Genomic DNA, 16,743 nt, shown 5'->3' on the forward strand with positions numbered 1-16,743 from the left:
TGCTTGAGTCTCTGTCCCCGATCGCGATTGCCCTCGGGGGTACGAGGTAGTGTGTGGGGATCTTTCCCTAGTAGATTGCCGATGGTGTCTGTGCCCCGCGTGGTAGGGACGACCATGGCAGTATAGGCACTGTTCCTGGGAAGGTGACCTCGACCATTCCCTTGGTGCGTACCCTCTGCGTCTGGGGGAGGGAGATCGTCGAGACACTGGAGAGAGCGATTTAGCATAATAGTCCAGCGGTTCAAATCCCAGGAAGGGTGAAGGTGGTGCCAGCCATGGTGAGGCTGGTTGTAAAAATGGAGAAGGCGGCTCCGGGTAGGCTAGGGGGGACCCCTGCCTTCTGGTTGGAGTCTGCAACATAAGCGGAGGGCTGTGAGAAAGCAGCTCCACAGCCCTGTCCGGAGAGGGGCTGCAGTGCCTCCTCTTGTGAGCAGCCTTCCCCCTCCCTGGAGGAGGTAACTCCGCCCCCTGATGGGCGGGGGATCCCGGCCCCGTCGGCACTGTGCTAGGCACGCTTGAAGGCGGTGCCGCACGTGCGGTGTCCTTCTGCGCCTGCAGGCTACGTGCCTGCGCGCCCTGCACCGACGGTTCCCTGGGGGTCGGTGCCGCTGTCTGCGGTGCCGCCGGTACCGGCGTTTGCTTAGCCGCCGCCCTGCCTGCGGTGCGGGGCGGCTGGCTGATTATCGGAGGCTGAGCCGTTTCCACGTGGCTCTCCGTGCCGCCGCCGATCAGCTGTTGCTGCGGCTGGGGGCTGCTTGCTCCTCCCGTCCCGCTCACTGTTGCTGCCGGCAGGGATCAGGCCGGAGAAACTTTCCTCCGTTTTTGCGCTGATGGAGTGAGGGAGGCAGCTTTCCTTTTAAGGGCCCCGGAGGGTCCCTCCTGCTGCAGCCGCTCCGGCACGTCTGGCTGGAGGGCCTTGTCAAGAAGCAGCATTTTGATCCGCATCTCCCTGTCCCTCCGTGCTCTGGTTGTTAATTTAGCACAGAAGGCGCATTTCTGTGCCACATGGGACTCCCCCAGGCACCTTATGCATAGACTGTGCCCATCGGACACTGGCATCGCCTCTTGGCAGGACTCACATTTTTTAAAGCCTGAAGAGGACATTGTTGGTGAGTCTTTGAGTTTTTAAGTGGGTACTTAGCACCTTCTTTGTGCTGTTTTCCCCGTCCGATGGCCTGCCTCAGCAGGAGGGCTGATGGCCCTAGCTCCTGGCTTCCGGCGCTTGTTACTGGGACTGGACTGAGCTGTCCCTCTCGTAGCTTGTTTGTTGTTGTTGTTTTTTTTTTTTTTTTTTACAAAATAACAACCGGCTAACTTATAGTAGCCTAAGTAACTGAAAAACTTCAAAGAAAAAACAGATAAAGTCGTTGAATACGCTATTTGGCCTTAGCCTAGTCGGATTCCGTCTGCAGCCGACGGCGGTTAAGAGGAACTGGCGGGGACCGGATCGCGCACATGGCCAGGAGCGCGCAAGGGAGCGGCGCGCGCCGGCGCATGCGCGGTCCGGCAGAAACTGCTTGGAAGATCCGATCTGCGGCGCCGGGCGAGCCCGTCACCTATTGTGGAGCACCCACGGGGACACTCAAAGAAGAACACAAGATACACAGAGCTGACAACTGGTTGCAGACCCTGTGCCTGCAGCATAGATCCCCAGCTGCCGCAGAAGCAGCCAGAAGCCCTGGGCTAAGGGCTGCTGCCCACGGTGACCATAGAGCCCTGCAGGGGCTGGAGAGAGAGCATCTCTCAACCCCCCAGCTGATGGCCGCCATGGAGGACCCGGCAATTTCGACGTTGCGGGACGCGGATCGTCTACACGGTCCCTACTTCGACGTTGAACGTCGAAGTAGGGCGCTATTCCTATCTCCTTATGAGGTTAGCGACTTCGACGTCTCGCCGCCTAACGTCGAAGTTAACTTTGAAATAGCGCCCGATGCGTGTAGACGCGACGGGCGCTATTTCGAAGTTCGTGCCACTACTTCGAAGTAGCGTGCACGTGTAGACACAGCTATTGTGTGTCATATTTCAGTTAAAATGCCTTGACTCAACACTGATGCTCAATATTCTATAATCTAGCAGAGGATTCAAAAGAAGAAATTGGAGGTGATTTAAAAATTAGGCTTCTATTAAGAGACGTGCTGATCATTTCTTTAGATAAAATATAACAACAATTCTACTTACTCTTTGTCCTTTAGATCCCTGTGGTCCTGGAGATCCTCTTGCCCCTGAAGGACCCTAAGTATTAAATCAACTCATTATTTAACAACCTCTACAGAAATACCTCCACAAGTGCCAAGAGGCCTACATTACAGCTGACATGTAAATTCCTTTTAGTAGTTCAAGCTAGGCTGAAAAAAATTCAAGTATTCTCTCTTTCGAAAAGCTCAGCATCAATCAAATCACTTCATTACTACTTCTCCCAATACAATAAGTTTAGTAGTGGGTTTCTGCGTATAGTACTGGTTTTGCAATGGATAAGAAATTATGTGGACTATGATTTTCTCTAGTGACTATTCACATATGTGATAATTATCTTATAATCATGTAAGCAAGCCATGGTAAGTAATTAGGGTTGCCAGATTTTCAAAATGTTTATGAGGGACACAGAGCCCTGCTGGCAGCCACAGCTGTGGGATCCCCAGCCAGGAGCTGAGGGGACCCCGGCAGCCCCATGACTGGCAGCTGGCTGGGCACAGAGCCCTGACAGCAGCCCCAGCTGCAGGATCCCCAGATTTCAATCAGCATCCCCTTGGAACATTTTTGTATAAATGTGGGATACAGGACTGCTAAATGCAATGTAGGACTGTGCTTCAGATTGCAGGGACGTCTGGCAACCCTAGCAGTAATTCCTCCACTCTGCTCTGTAGCCCTCAACTGGAGTACTGTGTCTAGTTCTGGATGCTATATTTCAGGAAAAATGTGGAGAAATTGGAGAAGGTCCAGAGAAGAGCAATAAAAGTGATTAAAGGTTTAGAAAACATGACCTATGAGGGAAGACTGAAAGTAGTCTGGAAAAGAGAAAAGTGAGAGGGGACATGAGAACAGCATTCAAGTATCTAAAAGGCTGTTGCAAGGAGGAGGAAGAAAAAATATTCTCTCCAACTTCTGATAGGAGGACAAGAAGCAATGGGCTTAAATTGCAGCAAGGGAAGCTTAGGTTGGACATTAGAAAAAAATCCTGTTAGGATGCTTAAGTACTAGAATAAATTGCCTAGGGAGGCTGTGGAATCCCCATTATTGGAGGTTTTTAAAGAGAAGATTAGATAAACAGCTGTCAGGGAAGATCTAGCTGGTAATTGGTTCTGCCATGAGCCTCTTGAGGTCCCTTCCAGTTCTATGATTCTAACCTACTACTATTATCAGCTTCCTTAGTGAAAGTGGTAGAAACTTTTGGTTTTGGGTGCTGTAAGACTCATTTGCTATCCCTGTTGGTGGCCAAGGTAGAGAATGTCACAAGCAAATCAGGAAGATTCATTTGTTTATGATTAATAGTAAATATACCATCCATTCAATTAAATATCAGGAAAATTAATTAAAAATGGCCACACTTTAAATTAGTCTTAGAAAATTCTACTTGTCTGCTTGCTCTGTCTATGTAAAAAAATATAGGTAAAGAGCAGGTGAACAGAATTTATGCCTGGACTGGTACCTTTTCATGAAAGCTTTGCAAGGCTTCAAGTAGACTTAATTTTAACAAAATGATTTTTAAACATATAACGTTTTATGGTGAATCAAAAATTGTTGTATACTTACAGGCAATCCTTGTGGTCCTAAAGGCCCAAGGCCTCCTGGAGGTCCTGGGTAGCCCTAAGATCAAAGCAGATATAGAAAAGTGACTGAATAATTCCAATCTTAAATGTCTGAACTATGAGACAAAATCGCACTTAATTATCTGAAATTGGCAGCATATTTTAAAAAATTGTGATCTGGCAAAATATCTTCCACACATACCTTTTTTCTAAAATAGTGATTTACATAAACATGTCTCAGAAATCAGATACACTGTGGCAACTTATTGTGCCTTCAAACACAATGACATGGATAGCATTAGTTTCAAGCAACCTCTTTGCTAATGAAGAAAAATCTTAAATCAAAATTAAGATTTGCTGAACTCAAAACTGCAACTTTGACAGGTAATGGCATTCAAAACAATCCTCCCAAAAGCTGATTATATCACCTACAGAGTATTCAAGAGAAGCAATCCACTCTCCACTGTGTCATAAAATATGAATATGCCGCAGTCCAAAACTGGATACATGAATTTCAGAGAAGTCAGTAAAATTTGTGATGTGTCCTAAAGAACTTGCTTGCCATCTCCATTATCCTCAAACTAGGCCTGAGTATAAATATGTGATCGTGACAGGCACGTGTCAGTGGTATTTTGTGCAAACAGGACTAGTAAGGAAAAATTATTTGTCAGGGCCTTCCAATATTGCAAGCTCCACTTAGGGGCCATAATATAATGGCATGTTACATATACTGCAAACACTTGCCACCTAGCTGCAAACGCTTACCACTTTCTTCTCTGACTTCAGTGGGACTACTCGTGGTAATATGCATAATGGCAGGGCGGCTAGGAAAGAGTTTAACAGGATCGTGTCCTATACTAACAAAAGCTCATTTATTCAGTTCTTGGCTGAGATCTGTTCCTGAGTATGAAGAGTCTAGTAGAACATGAACCCAGACAATGCAGATTTAATGGTGGTAGGAAGAAGGAATTGCTTCAAAGAATACCATCCCCAGTCTACTGAAAGTAGCCTCATAAATCGATCTCGAATAGAAGGGTCATTTCACACTCTTCTCTGCTACTGAATGCCTAAAGAACAACTGCTGCCATAAACGACCATTCTATGTAGTGGCAACTGGTGAGGGGAACTTTGGGGGGCACCAGCCATGTGCCCACCTAAGCTCCCCTCCCCCTCCACTTCCTTGCCCTGATCCCTGCCCCCGCACTCACCAGAAGCAGCGTGGCACTGATTATGAATGTGTGGGGTGGGGGTGGAAGCTGGGAGGTGCATGTGACACCCCCCAGATTCCCCCATGCACCCCTGATTCTATTTGCTGCCTGTCAGAAAACACTTCACATGCTATCAGTCTCAGGCCAATGAATTGTGCATTTGAGATTTCCAGCCTGACCAATGCCACTCACTATACCTAGGAATGAAGCCATCCACCACCCTGAAACACCTTTAGATGTTACCAAATGCATCACTCTGCTAGGACAGTGGTTACACGGTACATCAGCCCACCCACACACCACTCTGTGAGCCGGGTTCCTTGCTGTATAAAGAGAGCCAACTTCAAGGGCCCTGGTCTTGCTGTTCAAACCCAGCCCTGAACGGAACCAAGCTACCGGGGAGATTGCCTCTCCCCCCTCATCTCCCACAGCAGCTACCGTCACATGTAACAACAGGAGTTTGGGCTTGTTAGTAAAAGAACATTGAAACCAGAGCAGAGAATGACATATACCAATGTAAATGCCAGTGGTCCCAGAACTGACCCCTGCCTCCAGGAGAGGATTTTTGCTCTGAATCACAAGGGGAAGCAGGTGCTTCTTTCAGGGTGTGCCTGTGCTGCACTCTTCATTTATCTGGTTTTTAGGAGTTTGTGTCCCCTGCCTCCCTGCTACCGGGACCTTTCTCCACTTTGGCAGCCAGGAAAAGGCTCTAGATGTAGGGGGCTCCTGCAATCTTCCAGTGTTGCCTCCCCTCTGCCAGAACTTTTCATGGACAAGTGCAGCTACATACACCGTGTGAAGGCACAGTACATACACACTACATGCCACCACCAGTGTGATGTGTAGCATAGTCAGAGCCTCAAAGTCCTTTGAGGCTAAAGCCATACCACTCTCCTTCGCGTTTTCTATTGGTTAGTGAAGGAACGCTGGTTTCTGTGAACGCCTTAATCCTCCCCACGCACTGAAGGGAAAGCCTGGACATCTGCCTTAGGGGTGCAAATCCTACAAGGCAGTGGAGCATCTAAAAGTCAGTCATTGCAACACTGGTGAATCCAGGCCTTAGTCTTCGAAAGTAGTTTTGCAGCAATCATAATCTGCAGACTATCAAATTTCCTTTTCCATCTTTTTTGTCATACTTGCTAATTCACTGGGCTTTAGTCCTGCACACAAATCTGATGAAAGACATTTTATTTTCTTAAAAAAGTGGGTAATTCATATGCACAGCACACTGCTTCCCTCTGCAAAGTACTTAGCAAGCAGCTAAATGGAAAATTTCCTAGAAATAACATATCACAAGTACTTTACTTTTCCATAAAGGCTTTTTGCTACTGGCATGGCCACAATGAGTTAGGTTTTTGGGAAGAAAAAGTTCTTTCTCAAGTAAAATAAAGCTGACTTGTACCTCGTTTACTGCTTACCGTGACACCTTTCTCTCCGGGAGGGCCCACTGGTCCTGGACTGCCCCGCTCTCCCTTTAGCAAACAATTTAAAAGGAGAGAAGAAACAAATTTATGGTGTGTTATTTCACTGACAAAGTTCTCTTTCTGCAGTGAGGATTTCACACTGTGGCAGCGTGTCTGGCTGTTAGGAGTTAGCCAGGCTAAGCCTTACAACTGTGGAGGGGCATGTCTGGAAGGTGTAATCTCCAGCTTGAGAAGACAGACCTGTGCTAGCTCAGAATGGATGTAGATGGGGCAGCAGAGGGATGAGCTACAGCAGCAATGCTTCTAATTTTGTGCGCTAGCTTTATCAGAGCTACAGTGAGTATGTCACCTTGAGCTGGAAATTACAAGTCCCAAAGAGGGCTTCTAGACCCACTCCAGACCCTGGAAACTGCAGGCTGTCTAGCAGCCTAGACGCCACTCCTGACCTGTAGCACTTAATATCCTAGGCAGCAGCAGCTGGAGAAGGTCCAGCGAAAGGAATACTGGCATCATGAAGAGTATTTCAGTTCTGTCCCCCAGAGATAGAGCTGGAAGGCCCACTACTTAAGTGTCTGCAGCCTTCAGCCCCTGTAGTTCCTGTACAGCATTAACTGCAGGCAAAGAAGGGCAGAAGCAGAGATCGGGTTTCTGTGGGGCTATTCAAAGCATGGGTACATGCTCCTTACAACAACTACAGAAACCTCTTTCATATCTGGCAGGCCCAGGACTGGTAGGTTGCTGGATATTCAAATACCTTGGATAATAGAGAGGTATACCTAGCAATACATAACACTAAAGAAAAACAAGATTAGATATTAAGAAACAAACAAAAATGTATGCAGAGTACTTTATTTACCAACAACAGGAGTACGGTGTGCTGTAAACTTATACTGTATTTGCTATATTTATTTGTATTTCACTATACTGTTCCTATGGAAAACATAACTAAAATTTACTTCTGGTTAAAATGCCAGTTATTTGAGAGTTAATAATAGATATAATAAATAACAGAATGCCAGATATGAAAGAGAGGCAGCCGTGTTAGTCTGCATCTTCAAAAACAACAAGAAGTCCTGTGGCACCTTATAGACTAACAGAAATTTTGGAGCATAAGCATTCACGGGCAAAGACCCGCTTCATCAGATGCATCTGATGAAGCGGGTCTTTGCCCATAAAAGCTTATACTCTAAAATTTCTGTTAGTCTATAAGGTGCCACAGGACTTCTTGTTGGATATGAAAGAGTTTACTGTACTCCTACTGCTTTGGACTTAGCACTGAGTGGAAGGGGAGGGTTTAATGTTCTGTGCCTGTTTGTGGTGGATATGAGGTAAATAAAAAGTCCAGAGCCTGTGAGTTGGCATTAGGGACCTGAAGGGCTCTGTGTGTGATCCTTTGAGGTAAGGAGAGTGATTCTGAGCTCAAAAGAGTTCAGATAAGAAGGGAAGGAGGTACTCAGATTTGAGGGAGACGTGCTTGTTCACAAGCACACCGGTGTGAGGTGTTTCTGTTCAAACAAATGGGGTTGGGCTAGAGAAAGGGGAGGCAACCAGGGAACTTTCTGAGCACAGAAGATGATGTGAAGGAAGGTTTGACATTGGGCGGAATGGAGTCAACGGATGAATGAGAAAGTAGATGAACTGGTGTATGAGATGGGGACAAGTCAGGAGTGGGGTGACAGAAGGGCAGAACTAGATTAGGAAAAGTGATGTTGAGACTGGGAGATAACAGTGAAGTGGCAATAGAGGGATAAACATGGTTTTCTCTCACTAAATCTTTTACTATAAAGTGTCCCAGTTCTACCAAGGGACATGGGACAACACTTTCCTATGATCCCCCAAATGCAACCACAGTGCTCCAGTTTTTTGTTTTGAAAATAAAATTAAACTACAAGTTGTTCCTTCCCTTCCATTCTACTGCATGGTTTACAGGGAAGAGAGATTCAGAAAGTGAACCAGACTATGCCACTTTCTGACAGCGGCCACTTGCCCTAGACAAGGGGTGCATCACATTCATAGCTACCTACATTCTCTACACATCCATGAGTTATTTATGTAACCAATAAACGAGAAAAAATTGCATAGTCCTCAATTTTTTAATATCCACATGGGCAGATCCACCCCAACCTCAGCATCAACTGCCTTTGTCTAGCTCCTGGGCTAGGAGAGGAGGAAGGTTTTTTCCTCACCTCTTCTATCCTTACTCCTCTTCTATCCCAATAATATCTGGCCTTGCTACTAGGCCTGGCTAAGGATTAATATTGGCTGCTAAAATAAACCACTTAAAAATAACAAACAATTGTCTTTTACAGAGGCACTCACTACACCACATTGCAGGACACCGTCAATCATAAAGAGACAAGAATCCAGCAGAGTAATGGAAACTATCATGCTGTCATTAAGCAGCTTGCTTCCCTGTACTGACAGATTTGTTGACAGTTAAGCTACATTTCCCTGCCTACTTTAAGCTAGCAACTGAAGAAACTTTGTAAGTACATGAAGAGCAAACAAAATGACAAGCTCTCCTTCAATACCGTATTGTAAATATGCAGTTATGATTAAAGCCTTATCAGATTAATCCATATATGAGGTCTGACAACCAGGGTTTTCATTTCATCTATTTCCTTTTCCTTATAATATAAACTTACTGTAAAAATATCATAATATTTTCATGGAAGTTTTACTAGAGAAGAGTAAGATTTTGTCCATAGCATTCCTGTGAATTCTACCGACCAAAGCAGGTGAACTAATTCAATCCTACAGGGTTAAATAGAATGGTCCTGGATCACTCTGACAAACAGTGACGTGTTTATTATAATTGAAACTGACATTCAGTCAAGTAAACTGACATTCAGTCAAGTAATAATTTCTCTCATTTTTTTAAATAAAAAGAATCTTGTCTAATATTCTTAGACTTACATTATTCTTGGAATATAAACACTGCCAAACATTATATTCACAAACACATCTACGTGTCAGACAGCAGAGGAAGCTGTTCCTATGTTCATTTATTTACTTAGCTTTATTTAAAAATGAGCACAAAAATGTTACTGATGCTTTTTACCAAATAACAGTGTTTCTGCTTTTCTCTCTCCACTCTGCAGTAATGTGAACAATGGCCACCCAATTAAAGCAAACACTGGTCACGTCACATTCGCACATTGAATCCAGTGAGATGGATAGGAAGGAAAGCGCTTGGGCATGGGTGATATTTCTGCCCAGGCCAGCAAATTCACAAGCTACAATTTCATTATAAGTAAAGCTACCACGTGCCAGTCACTGGCATTAGATTTGTGCTGCATTTGATTACATCCCTATGTGTTAAAACACATACTAATATATAAGTTATGGCACAGTGACCATCAAGTAATCTGTCACCAATGTATGGTTTCTGTAAGTTCAGACTGTGACGTTAGAAGTTACCTTTTCACCAGGGATTCCAGATGGTCCAATTTCTCCAGGTAAACCAGCAGGTCCCTACATGAAAAAAAAAACAAGTGGATTTTATTTGTCTGATGCCCATGATGCTTCATATTTTTGCATCTGCCAAAGCACGAATGGCAGACTGTGGGACTCTTTTCAAGCCAGCAAACCATCTACTCACAAGAATACACTCAGTAGCTTCCAAAGGACTGTCTGTGTGAGTCAGCATTCATTCATGTGAATAAGTGTTGCACAGTCTAGCCCATCAGACCTCAAGGACAGATAATTCATACTAATTCCCATACTAATACTGTGGCATGACTACCTCCCCCCCCATGGTAGTCTTGCCACAACATAACAGAGCTTTTCTAATATACCGGTTTCTCTGTTGAGCAGACATCTCTGGTGGTAGCTTCTCCTGACAGGCTAGACAGGCAGCCCTCTGCTCAGATCCACATGCAATCCAGGGATGTTGGAGGAACAGAAATATTGTTTAATTATTATTTAAATGATAGGTTATGGTAGCACCTAAATGCCACCACTAGCCTGGGCCTCATTGTGCCAGGTGCTCTACCAACAGACAAGTAAAGGTGCTAATTGCTCTCTTGTTGATTTAGCCCTAATCATACATTTCCTGAAGAGTGTCAATTCACCAAGGCATATCCCTGATGTCCCTGAAATGCAGCTGGAGTGAGTCTTACCCTGGCAAAACAGAAATGCTATTGGATGGGGGTAAAGCTTATTTTCCTCACTAGGAATGGACCACCCACTGAAGTCATAAGGGAGTTTTGTCTGAGTACAACATAGGATCAGATATTTTCTTAATAAAATGGCCCTTTCATGACCCTTGCCTACTAATTTCCACCTGTATTGTACAAAAGATCTCTATGGAGGGGTTCTATATGTGTTCCTCTTATAAAAAGTGTATCCTTATGGCACTAGTCCATTCAAAGTGGCCACAATCTGCTCCCAGTGAAGCCAGTGATAACACTCAATAGGTGTAGGATTAGGCTGATGTTGAGTACAGCTCATACTCTCACCCCCAGACCCATATAACACACCACCACCACAGGAGTCACAATAAATGAAAAATGAAATGAAACACCTACATCTTTGCACCACTTAGCATCATTGCAGGTCTAGGTCCTGATTCAGTAAGGTACGTAACTGTCGGCTGCCCGACTGAAGCCCCTGGTGTCACTGCATGTTTTAGGGCTGGTCATCTCACAAACACGTGGTAACTGGAACATGTGACCTTTCACAATCTGATTTTGGTTAGTCACAGCCCAGCCCTGCAGTCATTCATGTCATATGCCTACCATTAGGCAGGTCCTTACATACCGTGCTCAACTGGGGTCTAAATGCAGAAAACAAGAAAGTTTACAGGAAGGCCTGTTTTTCTCCTACCCAGCTAAAACAGGACAGCTCATTGACTACTATCCTGAAATTGCCCATTGGGTATTAATAGTGGAGGGGAACCTTCTTTTCTTTTTGCTCATCTTGTTTAGCAGGTGCTCTTTCTCTATCAGCCACTGGGCCAAATTTTATTAAAGCTGCCATTTTTTCCCATACGGGTGTAAAGCTGAAAGGCACAGATTGTTGGCAGGTGGAATGAACCTGCAATCTTAACGATTAAGGCCACACACCTGTGCCACATGAGATAAAAGGCAGCAGACCTTCAGCTTGTCTCAGTGCCTGAGGGTTACACAGTACTTCATACTCTGTGGCTATGCCTACACTACAGTGATCTATCGACAAAAGTTACATTTGGACAATATCTTCTGACAAAACTTCTCTTGACAGACTGTGGCCAGACTGCAAAGCAGATCAAAGAGCGATCCGCTCTGTCAACAGAGAGTAGCTGGACTGCCCAGCCACTCTATTGGCAAAATGGCCAGCCGGAAGCACAGCAGACAGGGTTGCACGATGTTCCGGAAAACCAGTCTGCTGACAGAAGGCCTCCCTGGAACATCCAGACTGCCTTTGTCGACAGGTGTTCTGCCTCGTGGGGGAGGGGAAGAATGCTGTCGACAAAAGTGCCGTGTTCTCTTGGTTTACTATCAACAGAACACCTTGGGAATGTGGACATTCCATGGGTTTGGGCTACAAAACTCTCCAGTGTAGACATAGCCTTTGTGACTTGCATCATGGCAATGAATACATTTTTTGTTAGATATTCCTATGAAGAGGCCATGTGCTGTGGGGAAGAGATGCAGCGCCAGGCGGACAGGCCAGTATCAAATGAAATAATGGAAACAAAACAGCTACAATATCTGAACCTAAACAGCTAAATGGTGGCTTCCAGTGGGAGCTAGGAGCCTTAGGGTGTGTCTACACAGCAAAGTTATTTTGGAATAACAGCCACGAATCTGAAATAACTTTGTGAGTGTCACACAACACACCAACTATTTCAATATAGTGGATGGCTTATTCTGAATTTGGTAAATCTCATTCTACAAGGACTAGCACCTATTCTGAAATAGATATGTTGAAATAGGGACAGTGTATAAAAGGAATAGGGGCTATTTTGAAATAAACTATAGTGCTTCCAAGGGCCCTAATCCAAAATAGGATCTATTGCGTCTGGAAGTTCTATTCTGAAAGAGCCGAGCACTATTTCAATATGCATTTTGTGTGTAGATGCTATTTCCAAATAAGCTATTCCGGAAAATCTCTTCTGGAATAGTTTATTTTGAAATAACAGTGCTGTGTAGAAATAGTGTTACTGACCTTTGGTGTGTAAGAACCTGGGACTTCTGTTTCCTCAGCTGTAACTATTTTTGGATCTGGTTAATAAACATGTTAAAGTTTGGATGTTGCCTCTTTATGGTAAGGTGTATAAAACATCTCCCAGAGGCCATCTTTACTTCTATTTACAAGCTATTTCTTCCAAGAATTATTTCTGGAGTTATTTTTATAGTCTCCCACTCGAAAAATCAAGCAAATGTACCACAATCAATCAGAAGCTATGTGCACTCCAGATTTTGAACACAATAAACATCACGAGGATACCTCTGCTTACTATTGTATTCTGGAGGACAGTGCCTTTAGGCAGTCAGTGTAATAGTAAAATGAGTATCATGGGAAACACATTCTTAATCTCCTTGCTACCCTGAAGATCTGGACTAGGATGCAGAGAGCAAAAGGGGAACTTTTTTTAAAAAAAGGGTGTATTGAAGAAATAGCAAAAGGCACCCAGCATACATCATATGAGCAGCTGTGAAATATATAGTGTTGCAACTGTCCCAGAACTGACATTTCTTATGAAATATGAGAGAAATATTAAAGTTATTAATAATATGCAACTATATTATGTCTGTTACAAATTAAATCAGATAATGCATATATGAGTCCAATGCTGGCAACTGCTATCTCTACATATGTAGGAATATAACCAAGCTGAATTAGTACACTATTAAACAGTGTTAACTGGCACCTAAACAAGTTTTTGTTTTTCCAGGAAAAAAAATGTTCACACATACCAGATGGCTTTTACTACTTTTATGATTTAATTGTTTTGTTTCAGTCAATCAAAGCCATTGCTCTATATATTTATACCTATGATACAACAAATTCAATGATTTCTGCCTTTACGGCTGTGTCTACACGTGCCCCAACTTCGAAATGGCCATGCAAATGGCCATTTCGAAGTTTACTAATGAAGCGCTGAAATGCATATTCAGCGCTTCATTAGCATGTGGGCGGCAGCGGCGCTTCGAAATTGACGAGCCTTGCCGCCGTGCGGCGCGTCCAGACGGGGCTCCTTTTCGAAAGGACGCCACCTTCTTCGAAGTCCCCTTATTCCCATGAGCTCATGGGAATAAGGGGACTTCGAAGTAGGCGGGGCCCTTTCGACAAGGAGCCCCATCTGGACGCGCCGCGCGGCGGCAAGGCTCGTCAATTTCGAAGCGCCGCTGCCGCCCTCATGCTAATGAAGCGCTGAATATGCATTTCAGCGCTTCATTAGTAAACTTCGAAATGGCCATTTGCATGGCCATTTAGAAGTTTGGGGCACGTGTAGACACAGCCTACATGTGCTACATTTGTTAAAGTACACAGGTTCAATAAAATCCACAACCCAGGACAATAGAAAACAGCAGCTGTAAAATCATTGATAGGTTTTGTGATTTGTAATCTGCTCTTTATTTTCCTGGAATTTGAACTGTTTTAACAATCTCAATCTTTAGTATACTGCAATGATATAGCCAGCATTAGGCCTTTTCAATTGCCCTGAGGAACAAAGTATAAGAATGGTATGCTACCAGCGCTTGACTCTCACTAAACTACAGCCACCAGCAAGGCAGTTTGGGAGGAGAGCCAGTGAAGAAAGCACTTTGATAAGCATTCAAAGCATATGGGCTCCACAAGACCAGAAAAGCTACATTAAAGTCTCAACATGAGGGAGGTTTCTGAAGAAGCTGATGTGTGTGAACCAGTTCTTTTAGAAACTTTGAAATGCTGTAAGTGTGAGTGGGAGGGTGGCAAGCTGTAATAAAAACTAAACATGTCCTGACAGTGCTAATGTGGGGACCCAACAATTTCACCTGGATGCTATTAGCTAGCTTGCAACAAGATGCAACCTGGTTGTGAAGACCAGAAGGAAAAAGTCTCTTTCACTTTGCTCTGTGAACTCATTTGTGCAGAAAGGCTATTGCTCTGCTACAGCATCTTTTAGATCTATGTCATCTGTTGCAGTCAGCCAGCCAACTTCCAGGGAACGAGGGTAAGGAAGTGGAGTCTCGGTGGAGAATTTCGTATGCCTGACAGACTGGGGAGTGAGACTGGCAGCTGTGTGGACTTGTGCAATAGGCCTGTGAGACAATAACAACAGTCTAGTCCAGTAAGAGGCTACATGTATTACTGTGGACACATGTTAATGGATCTTCATTATTCTTTGGGAATGGGAAGAAATGGACAGAGTAGCCAATGACGGCAGGGGATGAAGAAAGTACCTCAAAGTGACCCTAGGCTTGGAATCCACTCTGGAGCAGAAGACAAGGTAAGATCTACTGTAGGGACACCATCTGTGGAAGAAGGGCTTAAGAACAGAGTGATCACTCCAGGCTGGCTGAGTACAGCGTGCTGAGGCAATCCACCAGACCTCTGTTCACGATAGGTGAAAAGCCAAGGGAATGACCCTGTGATGTTGGTATCACACACAGAGCGTGATTGCTTCCTGACACAGGGGGCCGTGCAGCTGTTCCTTGATGTAATACACTGTGGAGGTGTTTCTGTCAGACTATTCCTATGGTTCCTTTCAGGAACATGACTGGAGACAGACACCTGTGGTGTCGATACTGAGGCCAGGATTGGGGTCAATAGCTGGTAACAGGTCTGTAAAGGACTGTGATATTAAGAGGTCTGGCAGTGAAGTTGCCAGTGATGAGCTGCTTGGCCACTGAGCATTTAAGTCTGTGTAGAGCTGGATATGACAGAGTCAGCCCTGACAGCTGTCTAGGAGGATTGAACACGTGGGCTTTTGTGTTAGAAATGGTGGAAGGCTCGTGACTAGTATCTTAGATCTCTTCCATTCCATGAAAGCTCAGATCTGCCCTGCCTCAACTTAGTGGAGACATCACCAGGTTTTGGCACTGATTGCCAAACCTTCTTTGGAAGACTGAGGACAGCTGACTAAAGAGGATGCAGACCCTGTCTCGGTACCAGCAATAGGAGCCTTCCAGGAAGTCTCAATCTACTAGTGTACTGAGGAAGAGTAGAGGAGTTTTCAAGAAGAATGAGAAGAAAGAGAAAGGTCAGAACATAGATCAGAGATTCAGAGACTAAGGTGAACATGATGGGGATGTTAGCAGAGATGGAAGAAAAGGAAAATTCTTGATCAACAGTGTTTGTTTTCTTTTGAAAAAAAAATTGGCAACATCCTGTGCAGACGAAGTGGGTCTGAAGGAGCAGCGTAAAACATTTACTGGTGTTTATTTACAGAAACAAAAACATCTTCACACCAGTAGACTGAGCCAAATAATGTTGCTCTCACACTAAACTTTCTCAGAGTTCATGTGGCTTCTCCAATGCTGGGCTTTAGTTTGACTCACATAAGGAAGCCAATCGTAAAGCCTCAATACATATCACTATGGCCGTGTCTACACGAGCCCCAAACTTCGAAATGGCCACACAAATGGCCATTTCGAAGTTTATTAATGAAGCGCTGAAATGCATATTCAGCGCTTCATTAGCATGCGGGCGGCCGTGGCACTTCGAAATTGACGTGGCTTGCCACCGCATGTCTCGTCCAGACGGGGCTCCTTTTTGAAAGGACCCCGCCTACTTCGAAGTCCCCTTATTCCTATCAGCTCATGGGAATAAAGGGACTTCGAAGTAGGTGGGGTCCTTTCAAAAAGGAGCCCCGTCTGGACAAGCCGCGCGGCGGCAAGCCACATCAATTTCGAAGTGCCACGGCCGCCTGCATGCTAATGAAGTGCTGAATATGCATTTCAGCGCTTCATTAGTAAACTTCGAAACGGCCATTTGCGTGGCCATTTCGAAATCTGGGGCTCGTGTAGACGTAGCCTATAAGTCTCAGCCCATCTTGCTTACAGAAAAGGACAATACATGACCTCTGGCACGTGTTTCAGTCAGAGCCCTTTGGCATCCTCATAAAAAGCAAACTTTAGGCATTACAAGGAAAAGGAAAAAATTATTATGTCAATGAACCTTGTTAAAAAATTAGGCCATAAACTTTCATTTGCGAGGTTTTCTGTATGACTCTCTAATGACAAATATCCCTTTATAGAATTCTCCTTGACATAAGCATTTTTATGGAAACTGGATCAGAAACTGGATCCCACATCTAACACATGCTTAAGGGAGACCAAGCTACTGCCAGGGCACATGCTGTGTGTTAGAAACTGGGCTACAGTACAATAATTGGAAACATATTGTATATTTAGTGCAAAATGGAGTGCATAGTAACTTTTTAAAAGGCCTGGT

The 16,743-nt window shown here is 44.6% G+C and overlaps 1 protein-coding gene across 1 annotated transcript in view; it reads right to left on the reverse strand.

Annotated features, from left to right (window-relative positions):
- COL24A1 (collagen type XXIV alpha 1 chain) overlaps positions 1 to 16,743 on the reverse strand; it is a 232,914-nt gene that overhangs the window by 77,653 nt on the left and 138,518 nt on the right. Inside the window, exons 23-26 of the mRNA XM_075003270.1 lie at positions 9,799 to 9,852; positions 6,373 to 6,426; positions 3,751 to 3,804; positions 2,179 to 2,232 (exon numbers count right to left, since the gene is read on the reverse strand). Coding sequence (XP_074859371.1) covers positions 2,179 to 2,232; positions 3,751 to 3,804; positions 6,373 to 6,426; positions 9,799 to 9,852 — 216 coding nt within the window. The remainder of the gene's footprint in view (positions 1 to 2,178; positions 2,233 to 3,750; positions 3,805 to 6,372; positions 6,427 to 9,798; positions 9,853 to 16,743) is intronic.

The sequence above is a fragment of the Carettochelys insculpta genome, chromosome 9 (assembly GCF_033958435.1).
Source record: "Carettochelys insculpta isolate YL-2023 chromosome 9, ASM3395843v1, whole genome shotgun sequence".
Lineage (NCBI taxonomy): Eukaryota > Metazoa > Chordata > Testudines > Carettochelyidae > Carettochelys > Carettochelys insculpta.